Source organism: Symphalangus syndactylus, chromosome 2, assembly GCF_028878055.3.
Source record: "Symphalangus syndactylus isolate Jambi chromosome 2, NHGRI_mSymSyn1-v2.1_pri, whole genome shotgun sequence".
Lineage (NCBI taxonomy): Eukaryota > Metazoa > Chordata > Mammalia > Primates > Hylobatidae > Symphalangus > Symphalangus syndactylus.
The window spans coordinates 26,307,925-26,325,771 of record NC_072424.2 but is presented as its reverse complement, the minus strand read 5'-3'; the positions used below and the strand labels follow the sequence as shown (position 1 = coordinate 26,325,771).

At 38.5% G+C, this 17,847-nt stretch overlaps 1 protein-coding gene across 6 annotated transcripts in view; it reads right to left on the bottom strand.

Moving 5' to 3' along the window:
* Positions 1-258: 258 nt before the first annotated feature.
* GPAM (glycerol-3-phosphate acyltransferase, mitochondrial) overlaps positions 259-17,847 on the bottom strand; it is a 64,838-nt gene continuing 47,249 nt past the window's right edge. For all 6 annotated transcript variants that reach the window (XM_063626059.1, XM_055249234.2, XM_063626078.1 and 3 more), the window contains 11 exons: positions 16,795-16,908; positions 14,922-15,007; positions 14,090-14,205; positions 12,067-12,137; positions 11,004-11,268; positions 10,305-10,447; positions 8,728-8,805; positions 7,649-7,789; positions 6,253-6,442; positions 5,021-5,079; positions 259-4,056 (listed from right to left, as the gene is read on the bottom strand). In XM_063626059.1, the coding sequence (XP_063482129.1) occupies positions 3,940-4,056; positions 5,021-5,079; positions 6,253-6,442; positions 7,649-7,789; positions 8,728-8,805; positions 10,305-10,447; positions 11,004-11,268; positions 12,067-12,137; positions 14,090-14,205; positions 14,922-15,007; positions 16,795-16,908 (1,380 nt within the window). In that variant the 3' untranslated portion in view covers positions 259-3,939. The remainder of the gene's footprint in view (positions 4,057-5,020; positions 5,080-6,252; positions 6,443-7,648; positions 7,790-8,727; positions 8,806-10,304; positions 10,448-11,003; positions 11,269-12,066; positions 12,138-14,089; positions 14,206-14,921; positions 15,008-16,794; positions 16,909-17,847) is intronic.

Genomic DNA, 17,847 nt, shown 5'->3' with positions numbered 1-17,847 from the left:
AACCCACAGAATCTCCCTAGAATATGAATATTTACTAAATAAAAGGAGAGCAATATCTAAGAAGCAGACCTACATCTCCAAATGCTTGATCAAATTTGGAAAGCTGTGGGTCAATAATAAAAGCATGAACTGTAGGTTCACACATTTGATATCGTTAAGCATTTTAATAAGTTGCTATATAAAGTCAGAAAACAATAATTGTTCGTATAATGAATTATGTAGGAAACTGTTTTAAATACAAATCAAACACATCAAGAATATGTTCAATTTTTGGTTTATTAAAACAAAACTACATTTTCTGTGTTTCTTGCAATACAATAACAAGCCAGCATTTCCAAGTATGTTTTGCTCACAAAATTGCAGTTATTTCACAGTACCTTATAGTAATTCTTTTCACAACAGTCTTAACATTTCTTTGTACAACAGGCAAACAGTTTAATACTTTCCATCAAGACATTTCAGAGCTTTAGATGTTTAGAAATAAGGTCAAGAATCTCTTTCAAATGCAATCATTAGTTTGTATTAAACTAAAATGCCAGACGGCAAGTCTCAGGTTTCTAAAAAGAGTTTTAAAAAACAGGTTTACAGCCCATAGTAAGTCCTATAAACCTCAACGATAGGTCCTCTCATGTCTAAACACTACAACTATCTGTGGATAAAAATCTGCATTCAAATGTACAATACTTTCTTCTAGATCTGAATTAAAACCTTATTTACCCCAATTCATCCATGTATTCTGATACGTTCAGTGAAAAAGCCAGGATCATTGGGGCTGTTCTTTCTATCAAAGGAAAGAGCGCTGATCACCTACATTATAATTTTCTGTGCTTATTTTCTGTAGGGGAGGAAATACACATCTATTCAACGCCACAATGGATGTTACAAAATACATGCATATTCCGCCCCAGTGCCATCTGTTCATTACCGTTTTGTCTCCTTAAAGAACTATCTAACATAGTGTTTCCCAAAATGTTCTCCACAGGACATTAGTGAGAGGTTCATAAGTATCCCAAAGGAGAAAAAGGTCCTGGTGTCAAAATAGTTTGGGCAATGCTGGGTTAGACAGTTTTTCACTGCCGGATGCCAAGCCCTTACTGCGCTAAAGTGCACTGTAAGTTTCCATGTGCAAACTTAGTTTCCCAGCAACACCATTTCTATAAAACACTGATGAACATCTCACAGAGCACTCATATTACATGGAGTGCTATGGGAAATGCATTTCCCCGTCCAGGTTACTGTCAATTCCACAATTTGGGCTTACTTTCATTGTAATCCCAGAAATATTTTCTCCATTTACCCTCATGACTTTGTGAGATTTAACAGATTTCAGAAGGAAGACTCGATGCCATCTCAGTTAACAGTTCTACAAATTTCACACTAGTTTTTGCCTTTGTTTTTCATGCATTTTCAGAGTGCATAAATTCCTTCCTCTCTTCTGAATCACTTAGGACATTCTCATTTTTAAAAACAGAGTGCAGCTGCATATTGCTTAATATTGTGTTTTTTTAATTTGACTCACAGTCTTCCCCTGAAGAAGGGCATGCATTTCATGTTACAGAAATGCTATAAACTGTAATAAATTATTTACAAGCACCTAGTTTGTTTAACCTTATGTGGAAGCCATCACTGTTGGAAAACAATGAGAATGTATCTTTTAGCAAAAAGGTGCTATCTGGAAGCTTTATTGTGAAGATGCTTTCGTTTTTTTGTTGTTTTTTTTTTTTTTTTTTTTTTTTTTCAGTCATGAGGCACTGAAGAATGAGTTGTGCTGAAATTAACTCAAAGGTCAGCTTGTCTGGATAAGCATAACTTTGGTTGAGGTTTTTCTCCCTTAAAAAAGATTTTCGAAGCACCAGTTAATTACAAAAAGCATGCATGTTTATCCTCACAGTGAGTTAAGTGGTGAGAGAGCTAGCAAATCATACATTGCATTCCCCAAAGCATCTGATCATACTTCTAGAAAACAAACCAACCAAAAGGGAAAATAATGCAAGAGAAGCCATATTTTCTTTGCTTAGGCTGGCAAAGCAGCAGCTCTTTGCAGCAGTGACAGGCAGGGCAGAGTGTCGACTGGGAAGTGAGTCCCAACCTTGAATAACGGTGAGCTTGAGTAATCCTTAATCTACAATTTAAAGGATGAAAAAAAGAGACTAGTGAAATGTTTGCTTCCCCAGATAAGGAACACCCAAGACTCCCTGGGTATCCTCCAAATGTAACCAAGAAAAGTGTTCTTCTACCCTAGTCAATAAAATGGAATGCTAAAACGTGATATCTCATTCAACATCAGAGATACTACAACTGACAATTACTTAACGGTACATCAATTCCTATAAAGAAAAAATATATTTTAAATGCAGAATTTGAGAGGAATCACAACAGCATAGCATTATTGCTACGAGTTTCCAACACGGTATTTCATACCATGTGAAATATCAATCAGCATCCCTCCCTCTCCCAAAACACACGTTATTCATGAGATATTATTAGTGTTTAAAATCTAAGCTTATGGAAGTACAAACTTAATTCTCAGTACTTTTATACTAAATTCAAAGAATCTATGTAACACTCATATGGAAAAATTCTTAATTCCATAATATCTTGGAGATAAGCAACAGTAAACTGTTAGAAAATGTTTTAACATTACATGATATTTAAAAAATCACCATAATTACCATAATAAACTAATAATTATGCTCCCTGCTCACAAAAGGCACCTACCGATTATGAACAGACCATTTTTCATAATTATTTACCACTATGTGGCGTAAGGGTTTAGGCATATAACCCACAAAAATTTGTTGAAAGTCATGGTTTTTCCTCAAAGCTAAAAATCCATAAATGCCTCTAACCATTATCAGTCAGTAGGGCCACCACACACATATACTGGACAGGTTGTGCACGGCACAACTCGAGTGGGTACCAGTCACCTGGACTGGGGTGCAGTACACAATCTGTGTGCAGTACAGAAAGCCCTCATCAGTTGTGACCAGAGCACTGTATTCTAACAGAGTCTGTCAGCTCAAGCTAATCAAGTTAGGAAAGTTGCTATTTGGTTGGAGGATTTCCAAGAAACAGCTGTACCTGTGAGAGGCAGGTATTACCTGAGGGGTGGATGAGGTACAGACATAAAACAGGAAGGGTTCTAAATATTTGCTGGTCATTTAAAACTCAATGGCACTTTTTTATATGAGCAAAAGCCTTCAACACCAGTTTTCTGGCCAAGTTTCCCTAGAATTTTGCCAGCCAAATTAACTTCCTGATGTTAACTATTTGATTACAATATCTCAGTTGCCGACCTAAACTAATATTGTTTGTTTTCAAATAGCTCTTAAAAACATTTTCTAAATCTGACAGCAAAGGACAGCACAGTGATATCTGGGTGTGATATATACCAGTCCACTCAATTTATAAAGCACTTTGGGATAAAAGGTGCTCCCATTAAAAATGTAGCTACTATTGACAGATAAAACTGAAAAAGAGTGAATGGATGACTCAATTATTTTTAAAGGAAGCATTAACCACTAACCAGATAATATACCAACAAATTACCCAGCAGCACGAAGTATACAAGATTCAGTTCTAGAACACAGCTACATTTCTGTGTCCATCACAGTAATTAGTCCTTAAAAGTTGTACTTAAAATGTCAATCTTTAATAAACTCAAAAATAATTTATTGAGATTTCATCTTGTAGTCTATGGATTATGAGTTGCGAATAGAGGCTGAGGTCCCCCCAAGTGTTATCTGCAGGCTGCTGTGTTGATGCAGAGCTGGAAAGGTCACAGATTCATGGAGGGAGAAGGCACTTGTCTTCCAGGAGATCACTTTGGGACAGGGCAGGCCTGACCCTGCGACGGCACCTTCAACTCTCGAGCCAGAAGCTGGTACCTACAAGGGACTCATCTCATGACCTTCATTTGCCAATGGTGCCACACATTACTTACAGCACCACAAAACTCAGAATATATTCTAGAAGTTTTTGTCGGTTGCATTGAGGTAGAAAAGTGCTGCTCAGTTCTAAAACAGACACTCTCTTTTGTTTGGTCTCCTTGAAAACCTAAAGAAAAAGTTTAGATTAAATTAAAGGCAAAAAATAAAAAATAAAAAAAATTTCTATTACCAACCTGACCTGTGGTGTCCTAGACCTCAGAAGGCAGTAAAGGCACAGAAAACCATATCCTGGCTTTAAGTAAATGCATGCATGGGTGTGTGTGAGTATGAGGTGGGAGTTTCCAATGCAAGCGAGGTTTTCTTTTTCTTTTTCTTTTTTTTTTTTTTTTGATGGAGTTCAACCAACATTAACTATATTCTAAAATTTCAACCAACATAACTATACTCTAAAATGACTTAGAATAAAGTCACAAACAGTCCCTCACAAAAGGCCACTAGCATCTCTATGGAACTTACATTCCCCATGAATCACGAAGGTAAAGGACACCTGAGGATACTTCTAGAAATTCTCGTAAAAATACAAGAAAGTAACTAAAAATCATATGGAATAATTAAGAGCCAAGATTGCGGTCCTAATCCCAAAATCAAAAATCTGAAGTACTCCAAAATCTGAAAGATTTTGAACATCAATATGATGCTCAAAAGACATGCTCATCAGAGTATTTTGGGTTTCGGATTAGAGATGCTCAACCTGTAAGTCTAATGCACGTATTCCAAAATCCCAGAAAAATCTGAAATCCAAAACATTTCTGGTCCCAACATTTTAGATAAGGGATACTCAACCTGTAGCACCTTGAAACATATTGATACCAGTCATATATAGCAGCTTGGGAATAAATGTGAAACCAGTAAAATTCCAGAACATTCAAATAAATCTACACTGATGGGCTTCACCTTCAACAGAGCCCAACCCATCCTACATGCCCCATTCCCAAAAATGCCTTTATCATTAAGCCAGCAGAAACTGCTTCTCTCGGGGTCCACCCCACCACAAAGGTAGCTCAAACAGACTAGATCTCAAGAGAACAGAAGTTAAGATAGCTTTTATACCATAAATGGTGGACACCTACCCCAATATCCTTAAACATTTTCACAGCATTCTTCACAAGACAGTATGTGGCACTCTCAGCTGAAGAGAGAGAATAAAACCCTGTCAAATGGTTAGGCCCAACAAATCATGACAATCCCAGTAGCCACAGTAAGAAAGTATGGGGAGCGAGGAAGAGAATGAGGGCAAGTCAGCAGACAGGGGTGGGGCCCCACTTCCACCACTGGCAACCTGTGAGTTCTCAGATGACTGGCTGTTAAACCTACTTTGCTTACACCTACTTTGTCCTATATTGAGGTAAACAAGAAAGGGAGGGGCAAAGAAAAGGGGGTATAGAGAGATAAATAGGGAGAACAGAGAGAAGTAGAAATACCTAAAACATCCATTTTCCAGGACTGTTGTGAGAATCAAATGAGACAGTGTATAAGTATTCTTTAAGCTACCCAGTGGTACACAGATGATTGTACATCAGTGGAACCAGAGAAAGCATAGGCCTCGAGGTTAGGAAACAAGAATTCTGATCCCGAGATTACCCATTAACTAGCAGTGAGACCTTGTGTATTTTCTTCAACTATAAAATGAGGTGATTAGATTAGATTCCTTCTGGCTCTAAAAAGTGATTCAAAGTAGTTTCAGCTCCAAACTACAACTGTATAAAATACTACTCCCACCCCAATCATACCTCCTAAAACAAACAAGATGGAGCGCTGGCCAAGATGTGCAGCAAGTGAAACACACATGTGAGAGTACAAGTAGGTATAACCCCTTGGAAACTGTTTGGTGGTATCTACTAAAGCCTAATATACCCAGAGCCTACAACCAGGCAATTCTGTTCCCACATATATGCTGTATATAGGGGCACAGATGTTCACCAAAAGACATATTCAAACACGCTCATAGCAACACTGTTCAAAGCAGCTGTGAACTGAAAACAACCCAAATATCCGTCAACAGCAGAATGAATAAAATGTGGTAAATATTTATACAATGGAACACTACACAACAAGAACAAAGGAACAACTATATGCAACAGGTATGAATCTCAAAAATAACATTACGTGAAAAAAGCCAGATGTAAGAATGTATAACTGTATCATTCAACTTATATAACATGCCAAAGAAGATAACAGTAATACTCTATGGTGTTAGAGGTCAGGATAAGTTTGCATTTTTCCAATTTTCTACAACTAGCGAATTTCTGTAATCAAAAAAAAAAAAAAAGATTTTAAAAGAACAAATAGTGACTTAACATACCATATACTGCAACATTTCTTTCTGTTCTGGTTATTAGGTATTTGTGCAACTTTTGCAGATACTCAGGTTCTGGAACAGGACCACTGAAGTTGTGAACAAAGATAGCAGCAGAGCTGTAGGCCTCCAGCAAAGGCCCAAGGAGTCTCTGTAAGAAGGTGATAAACTGCTGGTGCTCCTTGGATTGGCTCACCTGAGTGTGCAAAAGCAGGAGATTAAGTCATGAGGAAGGGACAAGAGACACAAGGCAAGTGGACAGAGGACTTTCTCTGGAGAGCCAGTAACGTGAGAAGATGGCCACTCACATCAGCACTACATGAAAGCGGCTCCCTGCCCCTCATGCAGAGAATCTCTGCTGGAAACAACTGCTGGCTTTCAAACACATTCTTTATTGTAATCATTCACTTTTTTATAGTATTTGAGGCTTGTGTTCACTGAACAGCCACCTAGAAGAAATTTTCATAAATGAATGCCCTACTTATGATAAGCTGTCATCACTGAAAATAGCTGCTCCTAAGACCAGGCCCTCCACAGTTTGAAGCCTGGGCTCAACAGTCACTCAAGTCTGCAGAAAGACCAATGGAAGACCACCAAGATCATCTCACTCCTTCTGCAGCACCTATTCCCTGCCTCCCCTAAATAGCCTTTGCCCACAGTCCAGCACTGTGGGGAATGACGGCCACCGTGATGGCGGTGCTTTATGGCCGAGAGGCTCTCACTGTACCTACCCAAAACACACTGGTTTGGTGAAGCCCCTCTGGAGTGTGAAAGCAAGATCACTGCCCCATCTTGAAACTAAACTAATACCACCCAAGTGAAAAAGAAGACAATTTCTAAATGTCAAAAAAGAGTAATCCTCTTAGAGTATTCAGAAAAGATGGGTCACTATTACTAAGTTCTATAATTATAAATTAGACAAAATTGATTTTTCTAAATCAGGGACTTTTTTTTTAATCTCAATTATCTCCTATAATGGTATTTGTTTTAATTCACAGCAAAGAGCTTAATATATGAAATTTTGGGAGGGACAGCAAGAGTGACTCAAAAAGAGCAACCAGGCCAGTGGCAGCCCAATAGCAAAATAGCTGCCTCATGAGGGGTGCAGGTGTAGGTAAACAGGTATGCATCTGTGTACTTCATAAAACGATGGTGAAAGTCTCACCTATGACATTCATCTTCCTGACTTTTCAGACTCTCCTTTCCTTTTCTACTTAAACTGAATAATTTAAGGTATTAATTCAACTCAAACAGTTTAAGTGTCTTTACCACACAGAAGGTACCAGAGCTAGTTGGGGGATTCTTTAGATATGAAGACATCACCAAGGCTCCAGCTGATCTCACTACAGCATAAACCTCAACATATCCCTGTAATATTCACCAGAATTCTTCACCCAAGTACCTTCAGGTAGCAATCTCGCTGTTCCTCCCCAAAGTCACTGTCTTCATCTTCTTCATCACTTCTCCAAGACAAAGGTTCAGGAAGCTTCTTGTCCCACTGCTGCTCAGCAAGACTAGGACTGATATCTTCCTGGTCATCGTGCTAGGCCAAGGAGATGATGGATAGTAAATAAAGATGCACTGGCACACAAACAACTGCCCAGTGGAGCCAGGACGAGGCAGTCCTCTTCTCTGACCCTTCCTGGCTCTTCTCTGTTTAGCCATTCATAATGTTAATCCACTTCCCTTCCAAACTCAAACTCAGGAGACAGCAGGAGACAAAAGAAAGGGTGGGTGGGAGGGGAGAGCTACCAGAAAGATCAAATAAAAGTACCCCTACATGTTCTAAATTGATATGTACTTTTCCAGGCCATCTCCTCTATACTAAATCTACCAAAATTAAAATAGAATCTCAAAAATGAAATCTGCAGAAGTGCAAGCTACAAGCATACTGATAGGTGTAACATCTCAACTTAGCATACAACCTTCTGGATGTCACAGAATCAAGTCAGGATATGTTTTAGACAACACAACTTACAAATAGGAACCAAAATATTAAATAATCCCAAAGGGCACTTATTCTCCCCATTCTTATTTTTCGCTTCTCTACATCTGAACATGACCATATACCAAATGTAATTATTGGTTTGTTTATTTATTTGTTTATTTATGAGACTGAGTCTCACTCTGTCGCCCAGGCTGGAGTGCACTGACACGATCTCGGCTCACTGAAACTTCTACCTCTCCGATTCAAGCAATTCTCGTGCCTCAGCCTCCCAAGTAGCTGGGATTACAGGCGTGTGCCACCATGCCCAGGTAATTTTTGTATTTTTAGGAAAGACAGCGTTTTGCCATGTTGGCCAGGCTGGTCTCGTACTCCTGACAGGTGATCCACCCACCTTCACCTCCAAAAGTGCTGGGATTACAGGTACATGCCACCACGCCTGGCCAATTATTGGTTTAAATAAGTGGTAGAAAAGATAAGGGAATAAAGAGCAAGTAACTTCATAAAGACAAATAAAGGAAAGCTCTACCTCTTACCTCTGCCACTGTAAGAATGCCATACTGGATAAACTTTCCTACTGTTTCATGGCAGACTTGGTAAAATGTCTGGCAAGGCTGAAAAGAAAAGTCATTTAAATGTAAATGCCACCATTTTATACTTCTTTTTTTAAAGGCAGAAAACATGGTACAAGGTAGCTGCCAAAGTCTTCCATTCTGTTACCTCCGTCACCCCACTGGGCAAGTCCTGTGATTCCCAATGCCCACCGTCTTGATACACACACGGTCACGGACAAAGCCCAATAAGAGACCTCTGTCACTTAACGTTGGCAGAGCATCCAACGCTGCACCACCTGCAAGGGGTACTCCTGAGCTCAATTCTCTCCCCACACCCATAATGTGGCAAGCCCTCTGAAGACTGCTTATCAGCCCCCCACCATCTATTTCTTCTATTTTATAAGAAAGTTTCTCTGCAATAGTTATCTTATAATAAATACTGTACACAAAAGTGGTGATTGAGGAAACACAACCTTGGAATTAGTAAATAAAAACCAGAGAAAGGACAAGGTCAATCTTAGGAGTCTTATCTGCCCTCATCCCTCCCATCCCACCACCCAAGGTTCATGCAAAACAGATTCCCCAACAGGACCACAAGTACACGTCACACAAAGCACAGTGTAGAGGGGGCGGTACTCCTAACACATGCACTCATCTCATCAACATCTCAAGACACATTCATACAAAAGAAAATATCGGAATTCAAATAAAATATGAATTCTACATGATGATGATTTTGAGAAGAAGGAAATCTACTACTTAATACATATGTCTCATGATAAATGCCTAAAAGTGTTTGGATATATAATATAAATGCTCATTAGTACTGCTGGGCTTGGTTTTCCTCATTTGTAAATTGAGAGGGGTTGAGCAGATGATTTTCTTTTTTTTTTTTTTTGAGATGGAGTCTTGCTCTGTCACTCAGGCTGAAGAACAGTGGCGCAATCTCGGCTCACTGCAACCTCCACCTCCCAGGTTCAAGTGATCCTCCTGCCTCCGCCTCCAAAGTAGCTGGGACTACAGGCGCGTGCTACTACACCCGGCTAATTTTTTTTTGTATTTTTAGTAGAGACGGGGTTTCTCCATGTTAGCCAGGATGGTCTCGATCTCCTGATCTCGTGATCTGCCCGCCTCAGCCTCCCAAAGTGCTGAGATTACAGGCATGAGCCACTGCACCCAGCCGAGCAGATGATTTTTAAGGCTGCTTCTGACTCTTACCATCTGTGGTTCCATCATCTACAGGTGGATGTGTTAATTATTTACAAACCACTGACCCAGTGCCTCACACACAATACATGCTCACTAGCTTTGGATGTGACTGCCTGAGATCATTGAGCAATTTGTCCTATCATACAGGATAGATTCAGTGGAGCAGTGACCTAGAGAGCAAACCAAGATAGTAAATGACATATTGGTTTGGTGGTCACTGAAATCCAGGAGTGGAATATACAGTATCAACAATGGGCCAAACATTCTGTAACAGAAAAACACGGGGGGTTATGTTTTCATGAAAACGCTCAAAAAAAGAGACCAGGCAACACTGAAGAGTCTTCACTCACCAGTGAGATGGTGCCTTCATTGGAGAGAAGGTAGCACAGGCTGGCCGCCTTCCGCACCAGCTGCTCCTGGCTGATCAGGTTAGGTGGGGTGCTGGTGGGCCCCCCCAGTCCCCTCTTGTTCAGAACTGCATAAAGGCTGCAAGCTAAGAAAAGAAAAGCAACAATGAAGTTGCCAGCTCAAAGTCTCCAAGAAAAACTTCAACTGGCTCGAATAACCTTAAGAGATTATTAATACATCAAAAATAATGGCCTGTATTTGGAGAAATTTAAGTAAATCCCACAAGATTAAATTCTCGTGATTCCATATGATCCCAACTGCATCAAAAACCTTCTCCAAAGACATAAGCCCCCTCTTCTCTCCTTCCTCTCTTTTCTCTTAATCACAAATGAGGCCCTCCATTCACTTTGCTGCCCTGTGTATGTCTCATCTCAGTTAGATTTTCAGCTCCTGGATAGCAAGACACTCTACCTCTCCTGAGAAATAAGGGTAATACTAATCAAATGGTAATTCAGTAACTACTCATTGTAGTTATAAACAGTGATATAACAGGAGATTACATTTTCATTTGAAAACTAAAATTATAGCCACATTCTCTCAAGCAAGGGGCTATCATCCAAATTAAAGCAGATACCACTATGTGTTTTAGGCCTTTTTATTTTCCATGAAAATTACTGAAAATATTTCAAGGCCTGACATACCTATGATGGCCTCCATGATAAAGACATGAAGTACCCCATTGCTGTAGAAGTTGAGTTCAAAGACTGATGGGACAGTTGTGCTGGGGATGATAAAAAACTCATCGTTCCTGCTAGTGTGGGTGATTGTGACACAATTTCCCAGCAGCTGTATGGCATGCATTACTACATCTTCTGAATTTCCTGAGAACCCCAGGTCAAAATCACGAGCCAGGACTTCCTCTTTCATCACAAAGAAGTCTTCAACCAATGTGGAGAGATCAATTCCCTAAAGAAAGACAGAAACAGTATCATGACAGTGGAAAACCTACTTTCCAAAAAGCTGAGAGGCCAACACTCCAAGACTTTCTTCTTGCCTTGGCTTTCCTGCAGCTCACTGCTAGCACATAGAGAAGTAGGGCCAGAACACCAATGCAGAGCGAGTCAGAAAACTACTTAAAAAGCTGGTCCTCCAGGAATGTCAAGGTATTACACATGCTAGTGAACACTCTAGCCATGACACTTGATATGCACACGTAAGATCACAAGGGGGAGAAAAAAAGCCATCTGCAAGTAAGGAGTGCTTATTTTTTAGCAAGATTTCCTTCATTTTAAATATGTATCTGACAAATATTTATTTGGTGCCTATATATATTGGCACTGTTTGGTGTTGAGAACATGACTGAACAAGACTGCTGTGGTCTCTTCCATCATAAAGCTTAGACAAATGTATTTTGGGAGGATAAAGGGTGGGTTCTAAAATGCCAGTCGATTCGTTTGGAAAGCATTTGCTATCAGAATACATACCACATGTTAATGAGACAGACCTTATTTACATTAACAGTATTAATCAAGCAATAGCTTAGTACTACATATATTAAGCAGTCTGTTTTGTTTTGTTTTTAAATGTAGATTCTTCCTCCACCAAGCTGGTAAGCTCCTTTGGGCAGGGCCCTCAGCTTATTTTACTGTTTACCTTATACTACTAGCCATGAGTGGGCCAAATCTGCCCCTGAATATGTATCTGAGCAGCTGACAAAACATTCTCCTGCTTCCTACTTAACTGCAGGTGACATTGCAGACATACCTGCCTGTGTCTGTAGAGGAGCAGGCAAGCCACAATGTGTGTGGACATAATGGCACAGGACTTGCTAGCAGCTGGAAGGCAAACACAAAGCTTTTTTTAGTTGCACTTTTTACAAACATAGCTGAACTTTTTTGAAATACCTAAATTTTAAACAGGAGTATTTAAAACTGTGAAAGTCTTCTATCACATTTCCCATTCGTGTGATTTACCAAAAGGAAGTTATAATACTAGTGTTCTGGTATAATGGAACCTCATTAGAGATCACTATTCATTATACAACAGACTAAGACAGGTCCACCTTCAATCCAGGCCAATGGAATTTAGTTACTGAATGACGAAGAGACACTTTTATTGAAGTATCAAGACCCAAAGTACAAGCCTGTTTTAGTTCTACAGGATTTCCCATTTCCATAATCCTTGGCTTGCTCCCACCTACAGTCTATTATAACTACAACTCCACTTCACTCTTCTTGCTGGTATTCACCATATTAAAACGAAGGTGTAGTAGAAGGATAACAGCTGACTTGAAGTCAGAAAAATCTGGGCTCAAATCCTAATTTACTCATCAACTAACTTCATGACTTGGGGCAAATTACTTAAATTCCTGGCCTCACTTTCCTCACTGATAAAACGAAAATACTACCTAGCTCATTAGACCACATGAGAATAAAATGACTGGCCTGGCACAGGAGCCACAGCAATGGGTGCTCAATATCTTTGTATTTCTTCTTTCAACCTGACCCAGAGGTAAGAAGGAAGGGCACAGACACACATTTGAGAATGACTACAGTGCACACCCCTACACTGAATTCGCATAACATTATAATTATACAAATCAAGTCTGAGAACACCCATGGAATAATCTGAAATCACGATAACATTTGTGAGTTTTCTAAGATAACAATAAATTTATGAATACTTCATTCACCACTCGTAATTGAAGTTGTCTGCAGTGTTTAAAAAAAGTACTCAGTACTATATGTACAGCTATTAAAAATATTTATAAAGAATTTTTAAATGTGAATATTGTGTTATAAATGGAAAGCTGCACAATACAAAACTGTAAAAAATATTTTTAGAGACTACACAGCAACACTACTGGTTATTTGGGTAATGGGTTTTTGCTATCCATTTCATCTTTATTTTCAAACTTTTTAACAATAAGGTATTATTTTTTGTATCCAGATTTTAAGCAGGATAGAGACATAATCAAATGTGCTTGAGAAAGAATCCTCTAACACAAAATCAAGCAGGAATAGGAGCCTCCAGAATGGGAGGAGCGAGGTGAAGGAGGAAGGCCTCCCCAGTAGCATTGGAAGGGGGCGCTGAGAGTATCATCAGGGTCCTGGCCCAGAGAGCAGCAAGAAAGAAATCACAATGAGGCTGAGCACCAAAGAACCACTGTGCTGCCTTGGGATTTTAAAGCAGCCTCCACAACAGTACACAATTGTACAGCTTGGAACTTACAGAAGACTGGTCCTGCAGTGAACTCACACTCCTCTCTTGGTTCACTTTAATTATTTGTGTATAACCATCCCACTGACATGAACATAAGCTCATTGAGTTCAGAACCATTAATTATTCATTTTGTATTCTCCATGGCTAAGGCAAAGCTTTATACAAGGCCACTCATATTTGCTGCATTACAAAAACTCATGGGGTCAAAGGAGAAATGGACATGCAACTATAAATCTAGACGTTGTACCACAAATTAGTTCAAGTAGTTCAAATAAAACACATTAATGAGCAACAGAGGCAACAAATCATTTTAATAATAACTATCTTTAAAAAGCACAACAACTACCACATGAACACCTACTAATTACCAGACACTGTATAAGACGTTTAACTCCAATTAGCTCAAATCCTCACGGTATCACCTTCTTTCTAATAACTTACCTATCACCACCTGTGAATTAATAGAAGTGGAAACTAACCTCAGCAGATTACAAAACCTGTATAGTCTGCACTACACCATGATGAATCTAAATTGTAGAATTAAAGAGTCTGGTATTCTACTTACTGAATAGAATATGCTCAGCCAGATTTGCAATCAACCTCCTTCGTAGGGATTCATCTGTTGCATTTCTGGACTCATTAATGGACGTGTCTCTACCTTCATCAGCAGCATCATTGGGTCTAAAAAGTGTTTCGAAAATCAACACACAACTGCACTCTTTTACAAGGCAAACCATGTGGAACTCATCTTTAAATGAATTAGATACTTTAAATTACTATATATTTTAAATTTAAACCACACACAGATTATTTCTATGGGTTATTTTCCTCCATAATATACTATATTATGGCCTGGTCAAAACATATTATTTAGTTATGACTAAATAGTCTGTTGATACATCACTTTCAAAACCACTGGCAGAAAGAATACATAAAGCAAGATGCCTTATTTTAAAACATTTCTGAAAATTCAACACTTCCACATATTAAAGGAATGGCTTCATATTCAATTTCTCTAAGTTAAAATTCAATTTGAATTCAATTTGAATTCTGAAAAATTCAAACAGCAAAATTCTTTCATACGGTTCACTTACACACAATATGCATAACCTACTACCAAAAAAACTCAGTTCAAGCATTCAAAAAGCATAAATCAAATAAGAACTCCTATATCAGTCACAAAATCAAAAAGATTTTATAAGCAAATAATTAAAAACTTTCAAACTAACATGAAAACATGTCATCTCAATATCCTTTATTGGACTAAGAGAAAAGTTACTTGAGCAAAGAAGTGAAAATAAGAATGTGCACATTTTTAATAAGGTTAATCTATGCAATACAAGAAATAACAGATGTTTGGTAGCTTGATTAGGATTAAAAAATTCTACAAATTTTACCTTGAAGGAAGTATAGCTGGTAACAACGCTTGCTCCAGAGAAAGTGGAGCAGACACCGGTTTCTGACTTTGGCTTTCTAAATATTCCTAGAGAAAAAAAATACAACATGATCATTTACCCTCACTTTCGAACCAACATATAAAATGTAATTTCATCTTCCAAAGGTTAAAAGGGAGTTGTTTATGAAATAAGCCATGCTATAGAGCATGGGAAATACTTTCTATATCCTAAACTGTCTTCAGAAGTCCAGAATGATTCACAGAATGTTGCTAAGCATGAAACTCAACTTGAACACTGAAGACACAAATAGGATGCTTAAACAAAATCATTTTAAAATTAAAAGAAATTTTTAACTTTTCTCACACATCATCATAAAATTGACATTCTTAATATCATTAATAGTGATGATAGACATAATCATACTTAAAAAAATCTGGCAACCCAAGGGTCACATTATTTTCAAAAGAACCTCAATCTAAAAGCAAATCATAATATGACAGAGGAGCTATGTGACCATTTAAAAAATAAAGAAAAAGAAAAGTGGCAAGAAATGATGAGGTTCTAAAAGATCAAAGCGTTTAAGGTTAGCAAGCATCTACCACAGCAGCTGGAATCTCTTAAAGTTAAGCCAGGAAGTAGAATAAAAGCAGAGGCAGGACCTTCTGCTCCTTATCCCTGGGCTCCCTACTTCTGTACCCATTCTTCTTCTTCTCCTTTACAATTTGAATATCTTAAGAATTTAAGACAGCAAGGGCCTCAGGGACATGCCAGTCCAAGACTTTCAATGAGGATGGCACTATCCTTTGGGATGTGTGGGTACTGGATTCTACACAATAGGACATAGAGAGCATTATCCTGTCAAATTTGCCCAGCTTTGGCTGCCCGAAGTGGCTCACACCTCTAATCCCAGCACTTTGGGAGGCAGAGGCAGAGGTGGGCAGATCACCTGAGGTCAGAAGTTTGAGGCCAGCCTGGCCAACATGGTGAAACCCCGTCTCTACTAAAAATACAAAAATTAGCCAGGTGTGGTAGCGGGCACCTGTAATCCCAGCTACTTAGGAGGCTGAGGCAGGAGAATTGCTTGAACCTAGGGGGCAGAGGTTGCAGTGAGCTGAGATTGCGCCACTGCACTCCAGCCTGGGCGACAAGAGCATGAAACTCCGTCTCAAAAAAAAAAAAAAGTTACCCAGCTTTTAGGGGAGCTGTTTGGAAAAATTTCCCCTAAAGGCAATTTTAAAACATAAGATATAAATACATATTACAAAGGCACATGCAAGATTCACATGAATTTTTATTTTTTTACAATTATTTATTCATTTATTCATTCATCCATCTCAAAATTTTTTTGGCTTTTGGGGATTTTTAATTGATATATAATAGTTGTACATATTTTGGTGTACATGTGATATTTTGATACCTATATACAATGTGTAATGATAAAATCAGGGTAATTGGGATAACCATCACCTCAAACACTTACCTTTTATGTGTGTGTTGGGAATTACAATTCTTCTCTTTTAGTTATTTTGAAATATACAATAAATTACTGTTAACTATAATTTCCGTACTGTACTATCGAATACTAGAACTTATCCCTTCTACCTGTTTTTTGTTCCCCTTAGATGGTCACGAATTAAAAAATAATAATAATAGCAATAAATGTTGAGCCTGGTATCTCCCAAAAACAGATACTCGCTCTCCTTTGTCAAGGCAAATTTTGTAGAAAAATTTAGGCAACACCACCTTTGTCATAGTCCTCATTTTACAGGAGAGCAGCCCCAAGTTACACAGAGATGTGCTGTTAGAGTCAGCACTGGAGCCTCCTGACTCCAGGTCGATGCTTCAACATGGTTGCATTTCAACAGACACTCACCTTTAAGGAAAACGGCTGTGCAAAATCCACTCGGACACAACCATAGTTTTTTCGTAACATTCTAATAACACCTCTTGCTACACTCCACAGGCTCTCATTCTTCTTAGGTTTGCCCTAAATTCCAATAGTGAGAATAACATGGTGAGAAATAAAGCCAACACATACACAAACATTCTATTATCCACAGAATAATTTGTTTTATGGAAACTGTAAGTTCATCTTGAACAATGAAGAAGGAAAGGAGGTAGTCATTAACTGCGGCCTGTCAGAAAATGTTTAGTATTCAAAGATGCACAAAGATGTAATCAAGTCATTGGGAGATGGAATTCAGTCAATGAAAAACAAAACATTTAATACTATTTCATTTAGTATCATGTTCACACAATTCACAAAAATACAATTGCAAATGAAGGAAAAAATGACATAGCCTGGAAAACTGTTCTGTGGTTCTTAAATAAGAATAAAACATCAAAGAGGCCATTTATCTGAGGTCTGATGATCACCAGAGTCTAAATGTCTAATATTAGGCAAGGAATTGCAAATCCAGCCTCACAGTGGCCTTTGAGCTGAGTATTCATTCAGTAAACACCTAGTATCTATTACACATAAGGCATAATGACAGGACATATAATGCACACAGACTCAGATATGAACTCCTGAGACACAGTCAGGATGAGTAGGGTATACGTCGAGGACAGATTCATAGAACACAAGGAGAAGAGTGTCATACAGATCATATCACTTAATTTGTAAGCCTATCACCTAATTTCTAAAGCCTTTGATTGTCAGATGTCCTTGAATTTCTGACATGTCTGGAGCCGTAAGCTTGAAATAAGTACCTCAGCCAAAATTTCCACAATAAATAGGAACAAAACTAAATTCCTCTTGAACGTTAACTGCTGACTGGAGTGGTAAGCTGGTAAAACCATTCTGATAAAGTGGTTGGCAGTAACTACTAAAGCTGAAAATACATATTTTTTAAGACCCATCAGTTCTTCTCCTAGGCACATACCCAACAAAATGAATGTATATGGTCATCAAGAAAAAAATCCA